Genomic DNA, 19,172 nt, shown 5'->3' with positions numbered 1-19,172 from the left:
TGGAAAGCAGGCCCAGGGAAGCTCATGGGGCCTTCACTCCTGATGAATGAGAAACAGCCAGAACTCCCGGTGTGCCCCTTGGCGGCTACTACACAAGAGCTTGCTGGATTTTCTATAATTTTTTTTTTCCCAAATATCACCATGAGTTAGCAGCGCTCACTCCTGGGGCTGCTGGGAATACGTCTTTAGTGCTTCCATCAGAACCAGCCTCAAGGTTGGAGAGAAAGCTTTTTATTTGGTAAACGACTGTGAAGTTTCATTACTGAGTGAAGGGAGAAGGCAACAAGGGTCTATGAGAGGAAGTAGTACAGAAATTGGAATATCTTCAGTGAAATAATTGCAAGGCAACATTTCAGGGTAATTTCCTACTGCGTTTTAATGACGAATAAAGAAGATATAAAAGTGTCATTTATAAAGAAACTCCAGCATTTTGTTTTCTTGGTTATTCTAATAGATCAATTGAAACATATAATATGATTTAAAAAAAATTTTTGGCCAAACACTGTATTCAATCTTTCACGCTACAAATCCGTGTCGTTACCACTTGTCACCCAGTCAAGATGGAAGTGAGTGGGGTTAAATGAGAAGAAAATTCTGCTCTTTTTCCTTCTGATGATGGGCAAGGAAACCTTGCAAACTCCATCCTAAGGCATTTTCCCATTTTGTTTATTGTGGCTGGTTTCTAACTGAAAGTTACAATATTTTCAATCTCAGGCACTGGGGTGGTTTTGGTGAAAACACGTGAGGGACCCTTGGGGATTCGGGAGGTGAAGGGCAGTTTTTTAATCCATTAGCTGGGTCTGCCTCAGTTTACCATCCAGAACCAACCCCAAGCCCACCAAGTGGGGTGACATGGACTGAGTATAGCAGTGGGGACAACTTCAGCCCCAGCTCACTCCACGGATGGGAGGGGCTGAAGACCAGGGCTGCCTGCGGAGAGGACAGCCCCTCCTCCTGAAGACCCCTCCTACTCATCTCACAGAGCCTCTTCCTCCTCTAGAATCAGCCGCCAGGACCTCTACAATCTGACTTCTGCTGCTAGTAACATAGCAAATGCAGAATCTGGCTTCTCTGCAAGGACTTCAGGCTTGTCAAACTCAATCACCTGAAAGTCAGAGAAGAAGAACTGAAATCATCAGAAAATATCTACCCACTGTAAAGCTCAAACCACTGGACTTTTCTGGGGAGGTGAAGCCAAAAGAGCTTCCTATACCTTCCCATTTTCCATAACCAGGACGTGATCGCAGTTGAGAACTGTGTTGAGGCGGTGGGCGATGGTCAGCACAGTGCAGCCTTTGAAGGCATCTTTGATGATGTTCTGAACCAGGGTGTCAGTCTTGGAGTCCATAGAGGCGGTGGCTTCATCAAGGAGAATGATCTGTCGAGGAGGGAACATTGTAAAGGTCATACTAAGCCAAAGGTGCACTGAGAGGGGAATTTATAGCCTTGGCTCTATTTACTTTAAAAAAAAGAAGAAGAAGAAAAATAAGACCACAGGATGAAAAGTAATTAGCTAAACATCCATCTTAAAAAAAAAATGAGAAGAACAAGAGTGAAATAAAAGTCACATCACATCACCTCCATCTTTCCAAAGGCACCTGCTAGAGGGACAAAGTTGTTTATCCTTTACTCCTCTTTTTAAGTGGTTTATTCTAACCCTACAAACTCATAGGGAGACAGGCTGCACAGGCTTTATCTACTGTGCTAATCTGAGTCGGCATGAAGCACACCAGCACTTACATTCATTTCCTATATTGCTGCCATACCAAACGATCACAAACTAAGAGACTCAGTATAAATTTATCTTCTAGTTCCAGAAGTCAGAAATCCTAAAATCAAGGTATTGTCAGGGCTGCATTCTTTCTGTTTCCTTGCCCTCTCCAGTTTCTGGGCCACTTGCATTCCTTGGCCCACAGCCCCTCCTGGCATCACAGCTCCTTCTCTCTCTTTGACTCTTCTGCCTCCTCCTTGGAAAGCCCCATATGAATACGCTCAGCCCACCCAGATCTAGGATCATCTCCCCATCTCAAGATCCTTAATCGCAACTGCAGGGTCCCTTTTGCCAAGTAAGTTAATATATTAAGAGTTTCAGAGGAACATGTTCACAGGTTCCAAAAATCAGGACATTAACATCTTTGGGGAGGTGGGGGTATTATTCTGCTGATCACAGGACGGATTTGATTTAGCAAATCAGAGCACTTGACCTTAACCCCTGACTCTGCTTGACTGGCCAAGTTACTTAACTTCTGCGAGGCTCTGTTCCCTCGTAGGTGAAAGGGGGCTATGCCTTATTGATGAGCTGGAAATGGAGACTACACTTAAACCACTTAGCAGCGTGCAGTGCCATGGCAGGCATCAGATCCATGCTGGTCCCTCTCCCCTGACATTAGCACATCTAGAGAATACACACAATGGGTCACACCTTTGATGAGGCTTCAGAGACTGGCATTACTAAAGCAACAGCAATCCCTTCCTGGAAATCAGTAAGTAAGGGTGGCTAAGTCACAAAGAAAAATAAGTATAAATTGTACAATTCCCATATCCTAGCATTCTGATGGCCTTCTTGAGCATCCTGGGGACAGTGTACCCAGATTCAGAATTGTTCAGAGACAATGGGAGAAAGTTGGGAGACAGATTTTTCAAACTCAAACCACTTAGGAGAGCAGAGTGAAAATCTAAGCGAGACCTCCCCAGGGGAAGCCTGGGAGAGGAAGGTGCTGTTGCTGTAAATGGCTGTTACTTTTCAATTTTTATCCCTCACAACTTTGTCTTAAGAAAAAGCGATCAGTTTTTAAATGGCTCAATTGCTCTCTCTTTGCTGAAAGACATACGCTTGGCACTCCCTCCTGGATTGAGTGGCGCTGCGGGAAATATCCAAAATTTGACCAATCCATTTTCCATGTTTTCTTACCTTTGAATTACGGAGAAGAGCTCGGGCCACACAAAGCAGCTGACGTTCCCCTACTGAGAAGTTTTCTCCATTTTCTGTGACTTCTGCCTGTAATTTTTCTGGGAGTTTCATTATCTATAAAACACAGAAAATGCCACATTTGTGCTGATGATCTATAAAATTGTCCTATGCTGTCTGTATTGATTGCCCCTTCTCTTGCATTCGTCAGCTTGCTTTATTTTACTGTGGCAAAGAAAGTGCAAAACAACAATCATTTCAATATTGCAAACAGGCACCAGGGAAAGACCGGGGAGTAGGCAGACATTAATAATTTAAAATCACAGTATGACTCATAGAACCCCATAGACAATTCACCAAAAGAACAAATGATGCAGATGCAGTCCCAGAGAGCACACAAACAAGTGGAAACGGCTTTCTGGATTGTTGTTTTCAGGGACCAAATAGAGATGGGATGGGAGAGTTTTCTGGACATTAAGGAAGGGTAAGACAGGGTCTGACTTATCCAGAGTGACAGGCCAAAGTGGCCATGGAAGATGCTCATGTTGGTACCAAGTCCTGGAAAAATATCACATTGGGCTGCAGACGTGGCCACGCTCACCTGCTGACCCCAGCTGGGGCTGTAGCTCTTATAGGACAGGGTTCCCTCTCGCACATGGTTTGGTTCTCTCTAACCAGCCATACTTGCCATTCCCAGAACATTCCACACCCTCCCGTTTTCTGTGGCTTGTCTGTTCTAATAAGCAAATGAGGCCATTGGCAGAGTAGCAGGGCCTTCCATCTGCTCCACAGCCAGATAGGCTTGAGTTCAAGTCTCCATCCTGCTACTCACTAGCCTGGGCATGTTACTTCCCTGAGCTTTAATTTCTTCATCTCTAAAATTAGGGGTAAGAGTACCAACCTCAGAGCATTGTAGTAAGGGCCAAGTGAGATGATACATGTAGTGCTCTTGACTGGATCATTGTAGAGCCCTATTGTTGCTTTTAATAGGAAAGAGTACCTAAGGATTATGTTCTACTGACTTACGTGGTGTCCACAAATAAACCTGGCTAAGTGCTGGCCTAGGTGCTTGTCAAATTTAAACGTAGGCCAGGAATCTAGGGCAGTGGTGCTGGGAAACAAACTCCTCCTCAACAGCCCCGGAGACCTACTGTGTCTCTCATGAATGTTCTCTCCAGAACCTGCCAGAGCATCTCATCGGTGTGACTCTCAAAGGGATCCAAGTTGTACCTGCAATGAAGGAGAGGAGAGGACAGGGAGCCAGATTTCCAAGGATGAGAGGATGGATGGGGAGCAAGTTTTCTGTAGCATGTGGAGGAGGGTAGGAGGTGGCATGTGATGATCTCGTGCTATAAGAATAGTGCTCAGTACAGGACAGTGGTCCACAAAATATGGACCTCAGGTCACGAGACCAAGGGCCTACAACTCTGCGATGGAGCAGAGACCACTGAGGCAGGCAATGACAGGTGGAACCCTGCCGAGAGGCAGCTCTGAGCAAGGTGCTCAGAAAGACACACCTGGGCCTCTCAGCAGTCCCGAGTAGCAGAGTGGGTTTGAACTGATAAAAATCCTTGGCAGAGAAAGAGGGAGAGTGAGCAACCCAAATCTTTCACTCCATGTATCGGCAACTCCTAGGGCCTCACAGGGTGCTGAGCAGCTCAGACGCAGAATGTAAATCTACTGTTTCAAGAGGCAGAATGCATTTTTCAAACAATGAACCCTAAATATAGTAAATACAGTTACCCTACTTCATCTGGTGCTCTATGGGAGAAATGTTCCTCTCATTACAGAGAGAGCCACTGCACTGGCTAACTGAGAAACTGCCTTTCCCCTTGTGCCTTGATATCAGATCTGGAGCCCCATAGAAGCTGCAGCCTTACTGTTCTTGTCCTTGAAATAGCTTCTGTTCACTTAGGTGCGGAAATACATGAATGCACTTTGCAATGGATAGCTATATACATGGGGTAACTATTTATTTTATTGTGCAAACTGGGACACTTTTCAGAGTGGCCATTGCTAAACCTGATGGGATGCTGGGACACAGGCATAAACTAGGGCTGTCCAGAGCCACCGGAATATCTGCTCAGTGTATGAATGAATATAGAAGCATCTTGTTCATTAATAATGTGTTTATAAAACACAAGTAATGCTCAGACCCCGGGACCTGGCTCCTCCCAATGCTGGATGCAGAAACAGGGACCAGCAGTGCTTGTGAGGCCCCTGGGATACTGCTTCCCTCAGACAGAACAGCTCCAGGCCAGCCATGCCCTGGGGACATCACAAAGTTCTTGGTCAGTCTGATTTCACTCTCCAAAAATAGAAATGCACAATGATTAAAAACAGCTACCTTACTGTACCTACAAACAGGACAGGATCCTGTGGGATCACGGTCAGCTTGGTTCTGAGGTCTTCCAAGCTGAGAGTGCAGATATCCACCTCATCAATAAAGATTGTGCCACTGGCTGGCTCCACCAGACGAAACAAAGCCATTCCTAACGATGACTTTCCTGGGAACCATAAAAGCAAGAACAACAAACCAAACATCATATCCAAGCATTTAATCAGTGGGATTTTTAATGCAATGCAAATGGCTCCAAAAGGATGATGGTGTAGACAGAAAGCATCCTCACCGGGGTGGGGGTGGAGGGATGGGCTGCCCTGACACAGTTAACCTGCCCATCCTTGCAGGGGCCCTTAGTACACAACTCATCTCTGGAGCCCTGTTGCACTAGAATGATTGTCATTTAATTAATTCAAAAACTGACGTGTTTGCTTCCATCTCTACACACCCATTCAACCTGAAATCCTAATTTACAGTAAAGAGATTTGAGGGAAATAGCCAATCTGACACACATACACATCACTCTCTGGTGTGACTTAACTAGGACATCCAGTGGAAATCCAAAGAAAACAACCCGAAAGAAACAAAAGCAGAGCTTGTCCTCACCAGAACCTGTTCTTCCAACAATCCCGACTGTCTGCCCACTTTGTATGTTCAAGTTCAGGCTGTCGAGAACAAGGGGGGTGTTGTCTCTGTATCTCATCTGATAGTCTCTGAAGGTGATCTCCCCATGGCTGGGCCAGTCCTTGGGACAGGTCCCCACTTTGAGGGGATGAGTGCATTCGGGAACACAGGTCTGTAAAGGAGAATAACCAATGACCAGTGAACAGCCATTTGTTTTTTCATTTATTTAACTAATTCATTCATTGATTCACACAGTTTCAGGTACTGCTATTCACGGTGGTGAAATAAACCAATAATGACCCTTAATTCTAGAAACTCACATTCCAGTGGGGATGTCAGATAATAAACAAGAAAAAAATTTAAAACGAAGACAATAAAACAGAGTATTGCAATAGGATACAGAATGTGATTTGTGTGTTGGGCAAGGGGGGTAGGAGAGTAAAAGTACTTGAGGTTTGAGGAAGGCACCTATGTGACATTGGACCTGAGGGCTGGAGTGCTGGGAGGATGCCAGCTACAAAAGAATCAAGTCCAGAGCCCTCCAGGTTGGGGGAACAGCTAGTACAAAGGCCCTGGGGCCAGAATGAGCTTGGGCAATTTGAGGAATGGAAAGAAAAGTAATGTGGCTGGAGCTTAGCGAATAGAGGGATGGATGACTTAGAGGAATACACAAGGGGAAGCTCATACTGGGCCTGTGGGCCTGGGAAAATGTCAGAAGTGTAGCCCTGAAGCTGTATGACAAGGCCAGACATAGCCTTGAATTTGCAGAATTCAAACAGATATAATTTCAAGATCTGCAAGAATCATCATTATGCTAGAAGTAGAAAGATGATAAGAATGCAGGATGTCAAGTTCAGAGGTCTTTAGACATACATGAAAAAAAAAAAACATTTAAGTCTCCTAAGAGTCCAAGAAATGCAAGGGCTCATTAAGGAGTAGGGCAGCTTGGCTTCATCACAAGAGCAGCCCCTCCTCTTAAGTCACCTCTGTGTAAACAGCTGGAAATAGGGATCCCATGTGCCCCATCAGGATGGCTGACCAGCCCAGATCTCTGGTCAATAAGCAACCTCATTTAGCTGAGAAAATACCTCTATTGTTAAGGACTGAGTATTTTTAACCCCTAGAAGATTTAGAATTAGGAATAAAAATATTTTAGAGAAATGAAACTGTAACAGTAATATTTTTAGTTTAAGAAATCTGCACGCTTGGTGTTTCAAGTATTCACAATATATTAACAGAACTTGGGCTTGTGATTCTAATTTAAAATGTATAATTGAATAATTGATTTAAACATGATTTTAAGTTAAAAGTTTACTGTTTATAGCATTGATACTGTCATGAAAACTTAAAGCTTACTATATTTATAAGTTTAATTTATTAAATTTATACAAACTCAGGAAGGTTTGTTGTTAAATCAGATCACTGAGGTACTTAAAAAACAAATTGAATGCATTAAATTTTAAAGTGCAGTTTAAAATGTTTTAAAGTGTTTAACTAAGTTTGTAAATGGAGCCAAACACTCTTCAAAGGCACCTAAATGTGATTGCTAGAATTGGCTAGACTTCTTTTAAAAGAATAGCAAGATTTGTAAGTTGGATATAAAAGCTTTTAAATAAGAGTTAGACTGAGCTTCTATTTTTTCAACTTATGACTTCAATCAATCAAATAATAATTTTTAACTTAAAAAAATTTTAGAGTCAGGGTCTAGCTCTGCTGCACAGGCTGGAGTGCAATTGGCATCATCATAGCTTACCGCAGCCTCAAACTCCTGGGCTCAAGTGACCCTCCCTCTTTAACCTCCTCAGTAGCTAGGGCTATAGGTGCACGCCACTACACGTGGCAAATTTTAAGTTTTTTTTTTTTTTTTTTTGTAGAGACAGGGTCTCACTATGCTGCACAGGCTGGTCTAAAACTCCTGGCTTCAAGCATTCCTCCTGCCCCGGTCTCCAAAAGTGTTGAGATTACAGGCGTGAGCCACTGAGCCTGGCAAAATATTTTTAGAAACCAAAGTAAACCACTGAATTGTATTTTTCTGTGTATCAAAACAGCCCTTAAGGAAACCTTGTTAAAAAGAACCTCGCATTCAACAACAAGGACTTTAGAATGCATTGTAAATACAGGTTTTAGGAAGAGGGATGACTCGTCCGATTTTGGGTTTTTTGTCGTTGCTGTTGTTTTTCATTTTTGAGATGGAGTTTTACTCTTGTTGTCCTGGCTGGAGGGCAATGGAGCGATCTCGGTTCACTGAAACCTCCACCTCCTGGACTCTAGTGATTCTCCTGTCTCAGCCTCCCAAGTAGCTGGGATTACCACCGCTCGCCACCATGCCTGGCTAATTTTTGTATTTTTAGTGGAGACAGGGTTTCACCATGTTGGCCAGGCTGGTCTCAAAACTCTTGACCTCAGGTGATCTGCCCGCCTTGGCCTCCCAAAGTGCTGGGATTATAGGCGTAAGCCACCATGTCCGGCGCGATTTTGGTTTTTTAAAAAGACCCCTTTCACATCTAAAAAGACCCAGTATTTGCCCAAGTCCTGCCAAAATTAACTTGTCCCTCCTCTTTGATGCACTAATTTCTTACCGAAATGTATTCCCTGAGCAGCTCCAAGGAGGTGAATTTGGCTTGCGTCTCTGTTCCCGTTCACACACAAACTTGGAGCAGTCCGCTCAGCTGTTGAAAAGGAGCGAGCAGCCGCAGTTAGAGCCCCTTCCTCCTTCGGGTTCTGCAGCTCCCCGTTCAGGAGGCAGCCCTGGTGAATGACCCCTCCCCTGCCTCGTGCAAGGCGGCACAAACAGGAGGCCTGCCTTCCCAGCCAAGCGCCCAGAAGTAAAGATATTCCTGTTGGGGTGTTTTGCCTTTAAACACTTCCTTTGTATTTAGAAACAAATGGTAATTACATTTTTCCCTGGCACTCCAGATGGTGAGAATCATCTCCCCACAGAACCACTTGATCACATGCCTCTTTGAGTGGTGGGAATTCTCCCTGGGAGCTGCAGAACTGCTGGGTATCGGCCCCTTGCTGCCACCTGGCAGGGTCTTGCATCTCAGAGCAGCCCTCCCCTAACCCCTTGCTCAAAAAGCAACTGAAAACCACATCACCATAAGAGACCAGAAAACCATCAAGCCTGTCTTCTTGCTGTAGTAATGAGAAAGTCAAGGCTCAGGCTGGGGCATGTGGCTTGCTAAGGTCACCCACCTTAGGCCTGGATCTCCCAAAAGCCAAGCCCAAGATTTGACTGCAAGAAGTGTATTAGCGCAGGTTGAATGGTGTCCCCCACCCCTAAAAGATGTGTCCATTTCCTAATCCCTGGAACCTGCGAATGCTCTCTCATTTGGAGAGAGGATCTTTGCAGGTGTTAATAAGGATCTTGATATCATCCTGGATCACCTGGGTGGGTCCTAAGTCCAGTGATAAATGTCATTATAAGAGACAGAGGAGAAGTCACCGAGGAGAAGGGGACGTGAAGGCAGAGGCAGAGACTGAAGTGATGCAGCTACAAGACAAGAGATGCCAGGGATGGCCAGCAGCCACAGAAGCTGGAAGAGAGAAGAAAGATTCTCCCAAGCCTCCGGAGGGAAGCTGGCCCTGTCAACACCTTGAGTGCGGGCGTCTGACTCCACAACAGTGAAAGAATACCTTTTTCTTGTTTGAAGCCTGCAAGCATGTAATTTGTCACAGCAGCCTTCACAAACGAACATAGGCGGTGAACCCAGATTGTACCAGGAGGGGATGGAGGAGTGAGCAGGGGAAGAGAGGCCGCCCATACCAGGTGCATTTGTGAGACGTTACCGCTGTGGGCAACTGAGAGTCCGGCTGGTCTGGGAGCTCTGGGACACTGAATGGAGCACACCTCGGAACTGTCCCGTGCCGGGGCAAGAAAGCTGGGGTACACGGAGGTACATAGCCACTAACTCCTTCAGTCATTGCTGCCCTTGCTTCTGGGTGTGAGAATGCCCGGAACCTCCAGCCTGCCCTGGAAGGGTGGGGCAGCCACAGCATTTGTCACCAAGTGGGCTAGAGGCAGGGCCATCTCATGCATTAGTGAACTTCATTGACTGAGCAGTAGCCATGGGCCAGGTACTGGTCGGGGCGCCTGTTTCCAGGGTTGAAGTTTATAGACAAGATCCCTGTACTCACGCAGCTTCCATTCTAGTGGACTGGCGGGGATGGTGCACAAGGCCACTGCGGGAGTGACAAGAATGTCCCGAAAACAGGTTGATGTGGGAGAGGGGCTGGGGCTGGAGAGTTACCTTAGACAGGGGGTTCCAGGGGACTGTGTGAGCTGAGGCATTTATGATAAGAAGAAGTCCACCAGTCAAACTCGGGATAAGAATGCTCTAGTAAGAAGCAAGCGGTCTTAGCAGCAAAGAGGCAGGGGGCGCAAGCAGGTGCGTGATGTGGAGAGCGCTATGGGTGCAGACCCTCTGAGAGCCCCTCAGCAGGCCTCCCTGCTTAATACAGTTCAACAGTTTCCACTTCTTTAGAGCAGTGGCTCTCAACCTGCCCCACAGAGGACATTTGGCAATGTCTAGAGACAGGTTGGGTCGTCACAACCTGGCGGGAGGGACGTAATACCAGCATCTCATGGGCAGAGCCAGGGAGGCTGCTGAACATCCTACCGTGCACAGAACAGCCCCTCACCAAAAGGATTATCCAGCCCCAAAGCCCACAGTGCCACGATTGAGAAACCCAGTCTTGGAATACGGGTAATACCCCGCCCCTGGCTTACAAAGCTCTACATATTCTACTCTGCCAGCACTTCATACCACCTTGCTCAAGCCATGTGGGCTTCTCAGATCCTCAAACATGGCAGAATCGTGCCTACCGCTGAGCCCTTCCCTGAGGCACTCTTTCTTCCAGTCTTCCTTGGCTGGTTCTTTATCCTTCAGGTCTCAGCTTGGAAGCCACCTCCCAGCAGAGGCCTCCTCTGGCTGTTGTATGAAATGTTGCTTCCCCTTCCAACAGCCACATTCCTCCACTCGTTGTCTTCCTAACATTTAAACACCTTCTGAGCTTCTCATCTATTTACTTGCCCCTCATTTATTCCAGCTGCCCACTAGAATGAAGGCAGGACTTTTCTGGACCGCTGACTGCTGATTCCACAGCCACTAGCACAGTTCCTGGCTCATGGTGGGTGCTCAGGGAATATCTGGCGAGTGAATGAATGAACCCTGCCCTTGAGAAGGGCATATACATCTTTTGCTAAATGCAAGAGTATCAGCTCCCAAGGCCACGGCAGCCCTCCCAGGTTTAGGATGCCCACAAAGGCACAGTGCTGGCCCCAGGTAGTGCTTATTCTCCTACATGATGTGATATGATGTCACTTTGCATTCACTTTCTGCTCTGTGGGATTTCATGCCAATTTCTCATCCATCTAGGGAGTCTTCTCTAGTCTCAAGTGGAGTGCTGTCATTTTGATTCTGTGTTCTCCAAAGGGGGCTAATGCTCAATGAAGCCACAGAGCCAGCTGGAGAGCAAGTGTTCCCATAGATCTCATTGCTGTGCATGACCTTACAGGAATGTTTGAAAACAATCTCATGGAAAGCTGATAATATCGCCCAAAAGCATGACCTTAGTTGGGGAAAGCTGTTTTACTTGGACCAATTAAGGGAAACTGTTCAACATCATCTGTTTGATATTTTATTAGGCAACAACAAATGAAGACATCTATCAATACAGGAAACTGGTTACCCAAGGAAAATTCGTTTTTCCGCACTTAAGAGAGAGTACAGAGAATATATTTTTGTTTCTCCTTCTTCCCAAAATACCATTTAAATGATATCAGAGAAATTTTCCATAAATAATAGACCTTTAACAGTAAGGGGATTGAGAAGAGAGAGCAGTGAATAAGCTACAAATTTCTGCAAGATGGAAAGAGGATGAAAGCCTTTTGATAAAATGGAAGCAGAGCATGCTAGAGTTTAAAGAGCAGAATCCAGAGAGGCTCCAGGTGTGAGAAGGGGGCCCACAAAGAGGCTGGCTGATAGGCTCTCTATATAGACAACCACTCCTGTCTGGTTCACTCACTCCTCTTCCCTCTTCCCCTCTTCTTTCTCCTAACCAGAGTTAGTTGGACCCTTTATTCTTAGGCATGGGAGCACACGTGCACACAGACACACACACATAAACATGATTTTCTCTAAAGAAATTGAATTAACTGCCTGGGGATAAATGGGGCTCTCTGAATAGTCCCCTGCATAAAAACTTCTTTAAGTCTTGCATTTGGGTACCTAAAAGCCAGCTCCCTGGCTGTTTTCCTGAAGTGAAGCCAGCCTATGGAAAAGCCCCACCACCTACCTACCTGCAGTCATAAAATTTCCCATCAGGAGACATCTAGCAAGGTGAAACAAAGGCAGAGGCAACTCTGAAAACCCAACCCAGTTCCCCGGGGTTAAATACAAATGGGTCAGGAGACAAATGGACAAAACCAATGGCATGAAAGAGCAAGAACGAGAGAAACAAAGAGAAAAACTACCTCTGGAAGAAACAGATGCAAGTCAAAGAACAGAGGAGAGTTTAGGAGGGGAAAAAAAGACTCTAATTGATATGGTTTGGCTTTGTCCCCACACAAATCATCTTGAATTGTAGCTCCCATAATTCCCACATGTTGTGGGAGGGACCCAGTGGGTTGGGAGATAATTGAATCGTGGGGGCAGTTCCCCCATACTGTTCTCATGGTGGTAAATAAGTCTCACGAGAGCTGATGATTTTATGAGGGATTTCCCCTTTCACTTGGCTCTCATTCTCTCTTGTCTCCCACCATGTAAGACGTGCCTTTCACCTTCCACCATGATTATGAGGCCTCCCCAGCCACGTGGAACTGTGAGTCCATTAAACTCCTTTTTCTTTATAAAGGACCCAGTCTCAGGTATGTCTTTATCAGCAGTGTGAAAACTAATACACTAATTAATATTAATATCCTCAGAGAGATTCAAAAATATGCTGCATCCATGTAAAAAATGATTCTTTTAAAAACTCAGAGAATAAGAGCTTGTGGGAATTATATATATGAATACATGATTGCCAAATTTAAAATTCAAGGAATAGCTGAATGGCAAAGCTAACGAAAATTCCCAAGATAAAAAGACAAGAACATGGAAACTGAGAGAAAAGAAAAAGAAACATAGAAAATTGACGCAAGAAATTCAATATTCAACTGACATGAATACAGTAAGAAAAAAAGAAAACAAAGAAAAAGAGGACATTGTCAAAATGAAGGAGAAAAAGGAGAAATGTTTCCAAGCTGATGATAAATTTGACTTTAATCTTAAAGAACTCACAGCATCAAACAGAACACATGAATAAAGACCCACATTCAGATACATCATCCCAGAGTTTCAGAGCACTAAGAATAAGGACTATGTCAAAAAAGTTTCCAAAGATAACAAGATTCAAACAAACATGAGGTCCAGGTGGCCTGTGTTCAAATCCTGGCCCTCACATGTGACAGCTGTATGATCTTGGGACAAGTCTTTCTGGGGCTCAGTTTCTTCATCTGCAAAATGGGGATCACGGCAGTATTAGAGGGTTGTTGTGCGGAGGAAATGAATTAATTTAGTTAAAAGACAGGGCCTGAAGCCAATCACAATCAATGCCATATTTTCACCTATTATTGTTATTCAAAAGAAAAAAAAAAAGCAACCAAGAAGAGAAGTCAGTAATTATTTGTCATCGACATTATGACCATCTCTCCAGCATTCATTTCACTCCCTCCACTGTGGAGTAGCTATGTGACTTAAAGTTGGAAATGGGTGTAACTCCATCCCTAGCCTAACCAATGATCCATATCCCACCAAACCACTAATTAGTTCTGGGATGCCTAAATTAATCCAATAAGAGTAATGCTCCAGGCTTTTGCCACCATGGCTGGGGCAGGAAATGCTTTCCTCCAATAACAGTAAAGCTCCAGGCTTCTGCCTCTGTGGCTGGGCCAGGAAATGCTTTCTTTCTGCTTCCTCTTTGCTGTAGACCCCAGAGGCTGCTGGCCACCTGTGAGGAAAGTCATCACAGGGCATGGGCAAAGTTCAGAGCCATGATCCCACTGTGCCTGAAGTCCACACAACCATCCTACTTTTTAATGATGTGAGCCACTAAGCTCCCTTTCTCGTTTAAACCCATTCGAGTTGGGGTTTTTGTTGTGTCCATCCAAAAGCACCCTCCCTGATGTATTATAGGCCAGAGCCTCCAGACTAAGCCCAACTTTGCACCAGGCATTACCTGGATGATGTATGACAATGACAGGCCTTTGGATGAAGTACTGATGTAGGAGAAACTCAGGGTCACCAACAAGGCCACAATGAAGGTAAGGATGTTCATGAGGACATCCATTCTCAGCGCAAACCACCTGAGAGCACAGTTAAAGTAGAGGAGGTGACTGGAGTTTTCGTCATTTAGCGTCTTAAACCTACAGTCAAGAAAATCAGAAAAAGCAGGAGATCAGGTTGTGCTGTAGACTTAAGGTTAGGGTGACTGGAGAAATGAGGCCAAGGAATTTTTAATCAAGGGAATGCACTCTCACATAGCAAACTCTTACAAAAATGAACATATATTCATGCTCTTAAAAATCTGCCACTCTAGACATCTTTGATTTGCACATATTTTGGGAAATCTCATGTGGCAATAGAGTAGGGTGCTAAGTGGCTCTTTCTGTCTTTCCCAGAACTGGCAGCTAGAATCTACAGCTGAAAAGAAGAGGTGCTGAGTGCTTCACATTCTGACTCCAAAGGATCCCTATCATGGAGTCAGCCACCCTCAAAGGCTTTGTGGAATTGACAATTGGCCCCCTTGATCTATAGAAAGGGTGGGGGTGGGTTGTGGAGGAGGTCATCTTTAGGGAAATCAATGTTTGTGACTGTAGAGGAGGGAAGGGAGGGTGCATGTTAGGTTTCCCTCCCTGAATCAGAGAAAGAAGATTGAAGACAATTGATTATAAAGCTGGGAGCCTCTTCAAGGAGAGGAAGCTGACACCTTGCATCCCTGCTGCATGTCCATGGAGCCAAAGGGCTTGGAGACGGGTAAAGAAGCAGAGAGCGGAGTGACAGGGAGATGACACAGCCAGGGGACGGGGGCAAGACCCACCCCTGCAGTTCCGAATTCCCCAGACGTATGGAAGGCGGATCCCATCAGCTCCACAGTTCCTAGGGCTGAGATAGCAGAAGGAAGATGACCTTGGAGGCTGCAGTCTTGATGTGATGGTCCCTGGCATGAAGCAAAGGGGTCTCCACATCAAAGGAGTGTAGTATGAGGGCTGCCAGGCAGAACTCACAGGAAGACCCAGCGACTCCTACCGATGCAGCAATGCTGGCAGAACTCCTGGGGTTCTGGCCCTGCTGGGGCCTCCAAGCTGCTGTCCCACATCTGCACAGTGCACTGCAGCAGCAGGAAAGGGTACCAGAAAGGAGAGAATGGCCCAGAGGTGCCAGTCACCCAAGGGTCTGTTCTTCCTGCTGTCCCCTCCCCAGTTCCCCCACATGGGCATCAGAGAGCCAGGCCTGGAGAAAAGGAAGAGGGTGTTTAAAAGCACAGAGCAGGTGCTTCTCAATTGCAAGCCTGCCCCACCTGACACACACACACACACACACACACACACACACAGCATAGCCTTGCCACACCAAGTCTCTGGGGGAAAGAGACCTGTGGCTTGAACATATGCAAGATTGAAATTTTCACCGCACTGAGCTGACCATTAACCAAAAGAGACATCATATTCAATTGCCACTGTGGCTTCCCTGATCCAGTGGGGAAGGGCTTCATGAGAACAGCTGGTAGAAACTATTAGGGGAAAAATGAAAACCCTTCCATGCTTAAAGCCCTAAGGAGGTACAATTCCTCCCCTGGCATAGTTGTGAACGTCCTCAGGCACTGCTGCTCCACGCTGTCCTGGAAGGCCTCCCAGAGTTCTGCCTGGAAACCCCTCTGACCAGCCGCCCTGGGCTCTGCTGCCCTCTCCTCCTCTCTGTTTCAACTCTAACTTATTTTCCCCAGAGCTTAGTCAAAATGTTCTTCAAAACACAGCGCTGTTTCTATCACATAGCTATACAGCATACAAATTCAACCGACAGCCTCCATGACCTGGAAGTCACCTGTGGTCTTATCTGTGTGGTTGGTTAGATTGCATAGAAACAAAATCATTAGCTGGGATCAAGTTGGAATTTGACCTCTAACCTTTTTAAATTTTCTAAGCTGTAGCATTTTTGTCTGGTGGCAAAAGCAATACACGTCAGAAACCCAAGCCCTTTGGAAAGAAACTATTAAAAGAAGGGAACCCCCATCAGTCATTCTTGGCTCCCTATAGGATTCTCTCAGAAATCTTGGAGTAGAAGCTGTGGGAAGACAAAGCTTGCATGTGTGTTTGTTGTGGGTGAGTAGACTAATGGCTCCATGGGCTTTCCTCATGGCCAGGACTTTGGAAGGGTCTATGTGTGAGGCAGGACTCTTGACAAACGATGTTCAGGTCAAACTAGGGTCAGGACTAGGTGCTGACTGAACTAAAGACAAGGTGTGATGTCAAGTCTACTCTGAGATCCTGGGTGGTAAAATGGAGGGTGCGTGAGGGAGAGAATTAGAGGCAATTCTAAATTTAATGCAATTCCAGGCTGGTTGCAGTGGCTCACTGTAATCCCTGCACTCTTGGAGGCCAAGGCGGGTGGATCACTTGAGGTCAGGAGTTCAAGACCAGCCTGGCCAACATGGTGAAATGCTGTCTCTACTAAAAATACAAAAATTAGCTGGGCCCCAGTTACTTGGGAGGCTGAGGCAAGAGAATCGCTTGAACCCAGGAGACAGAAGTTGCAATGAGCTGAGATGATGCCATTGCACTCCAGCCTGGGTGACAGAGCAAGACTCTGTCTCAAAAAATAAAAATAAAAATAAATAAATTTAATGCAATTCCAAACTTAGAATGCATTCGATGCACCCTTTAGAACTGCATCTAATTCTTTCTCTCTGGAGGGTGTGTTGGCATTTTAAGGAAGGAAAAGATAGAAAGTGGGAAAGGCTGCTATGGATTCACCAAACTCCATTTTCTTTTCCTCCTTTGGACACAGCTGGACTACATTTCCCAGCCTCCCCTGCAGTTAGGTGAGCCCATGTGACTCCAATCTGGCCAATGAATGTGCAGAAATCTTGGGACACTTTGCTAAGGTTGGACCATAAAATCCCCCTGGGTCCTCCTTCCTGGCCTCTCGCCTTGTCTTCCGGCCCAACACAGAAGATCCGAGAAAATACCCCAGGGCCCTTGGGACGGAAGATCCCCAGATAGAAACAGACTATGCCTGAGTGTGGAGTACAATCACCTACTGTTGCCCCATGGACCTTCACTAAATTGTGACATCAGGAAAAATAAAAATGTATTGCATGAACTCCCTAAGATTTGGGGTTATTGTTACTGCAGTGAACCTACTGTGATTTATCCTTTTTTTTTTTTTTTTTTTGAGACAGAGTCTCACTCTGTCGCCCAGGCTGGAGAGCAGTAGCACAATCTCAGCTCACTGTAACCTCCGCCTCCCAGGTTCAAGTGATTATCCTGCCTCAGCCTCCCAAGTAGCTGACATTACAGGTGCCCACCACCACACCCAGCTAATTTTTGTATTTTTAGTAGAGATGGGGTTTCGTCATGTTGGCCAGGCTGGTCTCAAACTCCTGACCTCACACGATCCACCCACCTCGGCCTTCCAAAGTGCTGGAATTACGGGCGTGAGCCAGCACGCCCAGTCTGATTTATAAATTTTATGTCGTATTTCAGAAGTTTGAAGCTGGAAGATGCCAGAGAGATTTACTAACGTAGTCCCCATATTTTAAAAAGAAGAAAATGCTAAGTGAAATGAAAGGTGGCCTTTAGAAATTATTTTTACAAGAATCATGTAATAACATGAAACAGGCTATTTTAAATCGTTAAATAAATTTAAGAAATGATTATAAATAAGAAGAAAAAGAAGACCCCATGAATAGAAAAAAAAAGAAGAAAAAATGGAAGGAAATATGTGAAAAAATTAATAGGTTTGGGTTTGGGGCGGGGCTATAAGTGATTTTTTCTTCTTTTTTCTGCTTTGCTCTATCTTCTGAATCAAACACATTTTTACTTTTAGAATGAAAAATAGAACAAATGAGGTTGTCATTGAACAAGCTCTCCTCATTCACATATTCTGGGGACCTAGATGTCTTCCAGATGCTGGAAGACAGGCTGTGAGGCCAAGTGTCTTCAAGGACTCCTCCTGATTCTTCCAGCTTTGTGATCAGCCCCCAGCAGCCCAGACTTCCCTTCTCCTGTGCCCTCCCCATCGGAGTCAGGCATGAAGCGTGGGGGCCTGGGGCAGGGCCCCACATGGGACTCACTGGGTGATGCAGTTCTCCTTCTTGCCATAGGCGTGAATGATGCCCAGTCCCTGCATGGAGGAGGTGATGTGGGAGAACCAGGGTGACCGGCTGACATTTTCCACCTTCTTGAGCTCCTGGACTCCTCTGTGGAAAATGCTGGAAGAAAATTGAAAGGAGCCAAGTGGGCCACAAAGTGAGGTCCCATCAGGCTTGCCCTCACATATGCAGAGCCAACTAGGCACTCAGCACAGTGCTTAAGTCAGAGACGGTGCCATCTAACTGGGGATGAAAAGCGGGCCTGCTGTTCTGCAGCGGTGCCTGCCCCAGGTGTGGGAATGGCGGAAGCGTGAGAACCATGAGTCAGCCGCGCCTTTGTTTGGCCACGGTGCTGTGTTTCTCGTATCAGGAAAGTCTCGCTCCACAAGGCGTGATTCTAGTTTTCAAAAACCAAAATTTCTCATACAGCATAGCCCCTACATATCAGCCAACCACTTTTTGGTGCCCAGCCAGAGAAAAAGTGATCTGATCTAACTCTGGAAGAAAACCTAGTGTGTCAACTGCCAACATGTGGCCTTCTAAAGGAATTTTCAAAGGTAATTTTGAATGAACATCATTATAGCTGACTTTAAAACCAAACCCCCATGGGATGCAGCTCCCCTTTGTGTGGAAGCTCCAGGAGCCCTGGTGAGCAGGAGACCAGGGACCTCGGGTGTGTACAGCAGCTGGCTGGCCCCCGAGAGAGAAGACAATCAAACCTCCAGACTCTCAGCTAAAACAAACCCAGGGCAGCAAGGAGGGAAGCCTCCTAAGTGCAGAGCTAAAGTGAGTTGGTTGGAAACACTTGGATAATTCAAGCAGGACGAGCTCTGGTCTGTCTAGTCTTTATAGCTAGAGGGGTGGGTACAGAGCAGAGAAAGAGCTTTTACTAAGTAAATCAACTGCATAAACAGGAGGACAGACAAGAGCAACGATCAAACACAGGAA

The 19,172-nt window shown here is 45.7% G+C and overlaps 1 protein-coding gene across 1 annotated transcript in view; it reads right to left on the bottom strand.

Moving 5' to 3' along the window:
• Positions 1 to 638: 638 nt before the first annotated feature.
• The window catches only part of ABCC12 (ATP binding cassette subfamily C member 12), a 72,871-nt gene continuing 54,337 nt past the window's right edge, over positions 639 to 19,172 (bottom strand). The window contains 9 exon segments of the mRNA XM_003263023.3: positions 639 to 1,105; positions 1,214 to 1,378; positions 2,912 to 3,025; positions 4,060 to 4,138; positions 5,256 to 5,415; positions 5,856 to 6,045; positions 8,453 to 8,542; positions 14,091 to 14,247; positions 18,207 to 18,344. Of these exon segments, the coding sequence (XP_003263071.1) occupies positions 1,019 to 1,105; positions 1,214 to 1,378; positions 2,912 to 3,025; positions 4,060 to 4,138; positions 5,256 to 5,415; positions 5,856 to 6,045; positions 8,453 to 8,542; positions 14,091 to 14,247; positions 18,207 to 18,344 (1,180 nt within the window). The 3' untranslated portion in view covers positions 639 to 1,018.

The sequence above is a fragment of the Nomascus leucogenys genome, chromosome 2 (assembly GCF_006542625.1).
Source record: "Nomascus leucogenys isolate Asia chromosome 2, Asia_NLE_v1, whole genome shotgun sequence".
Taxonomy (NCBI): domain Eukaryota; kingdom Metazoa; phylum Chordata; class Mammalia; order Primates; family Hylobatidae; genus Nomascus; species Nomascus leucogenys.
This window is presented reverse-complemented; position numbering and strand designations above follow the sequence as displayed.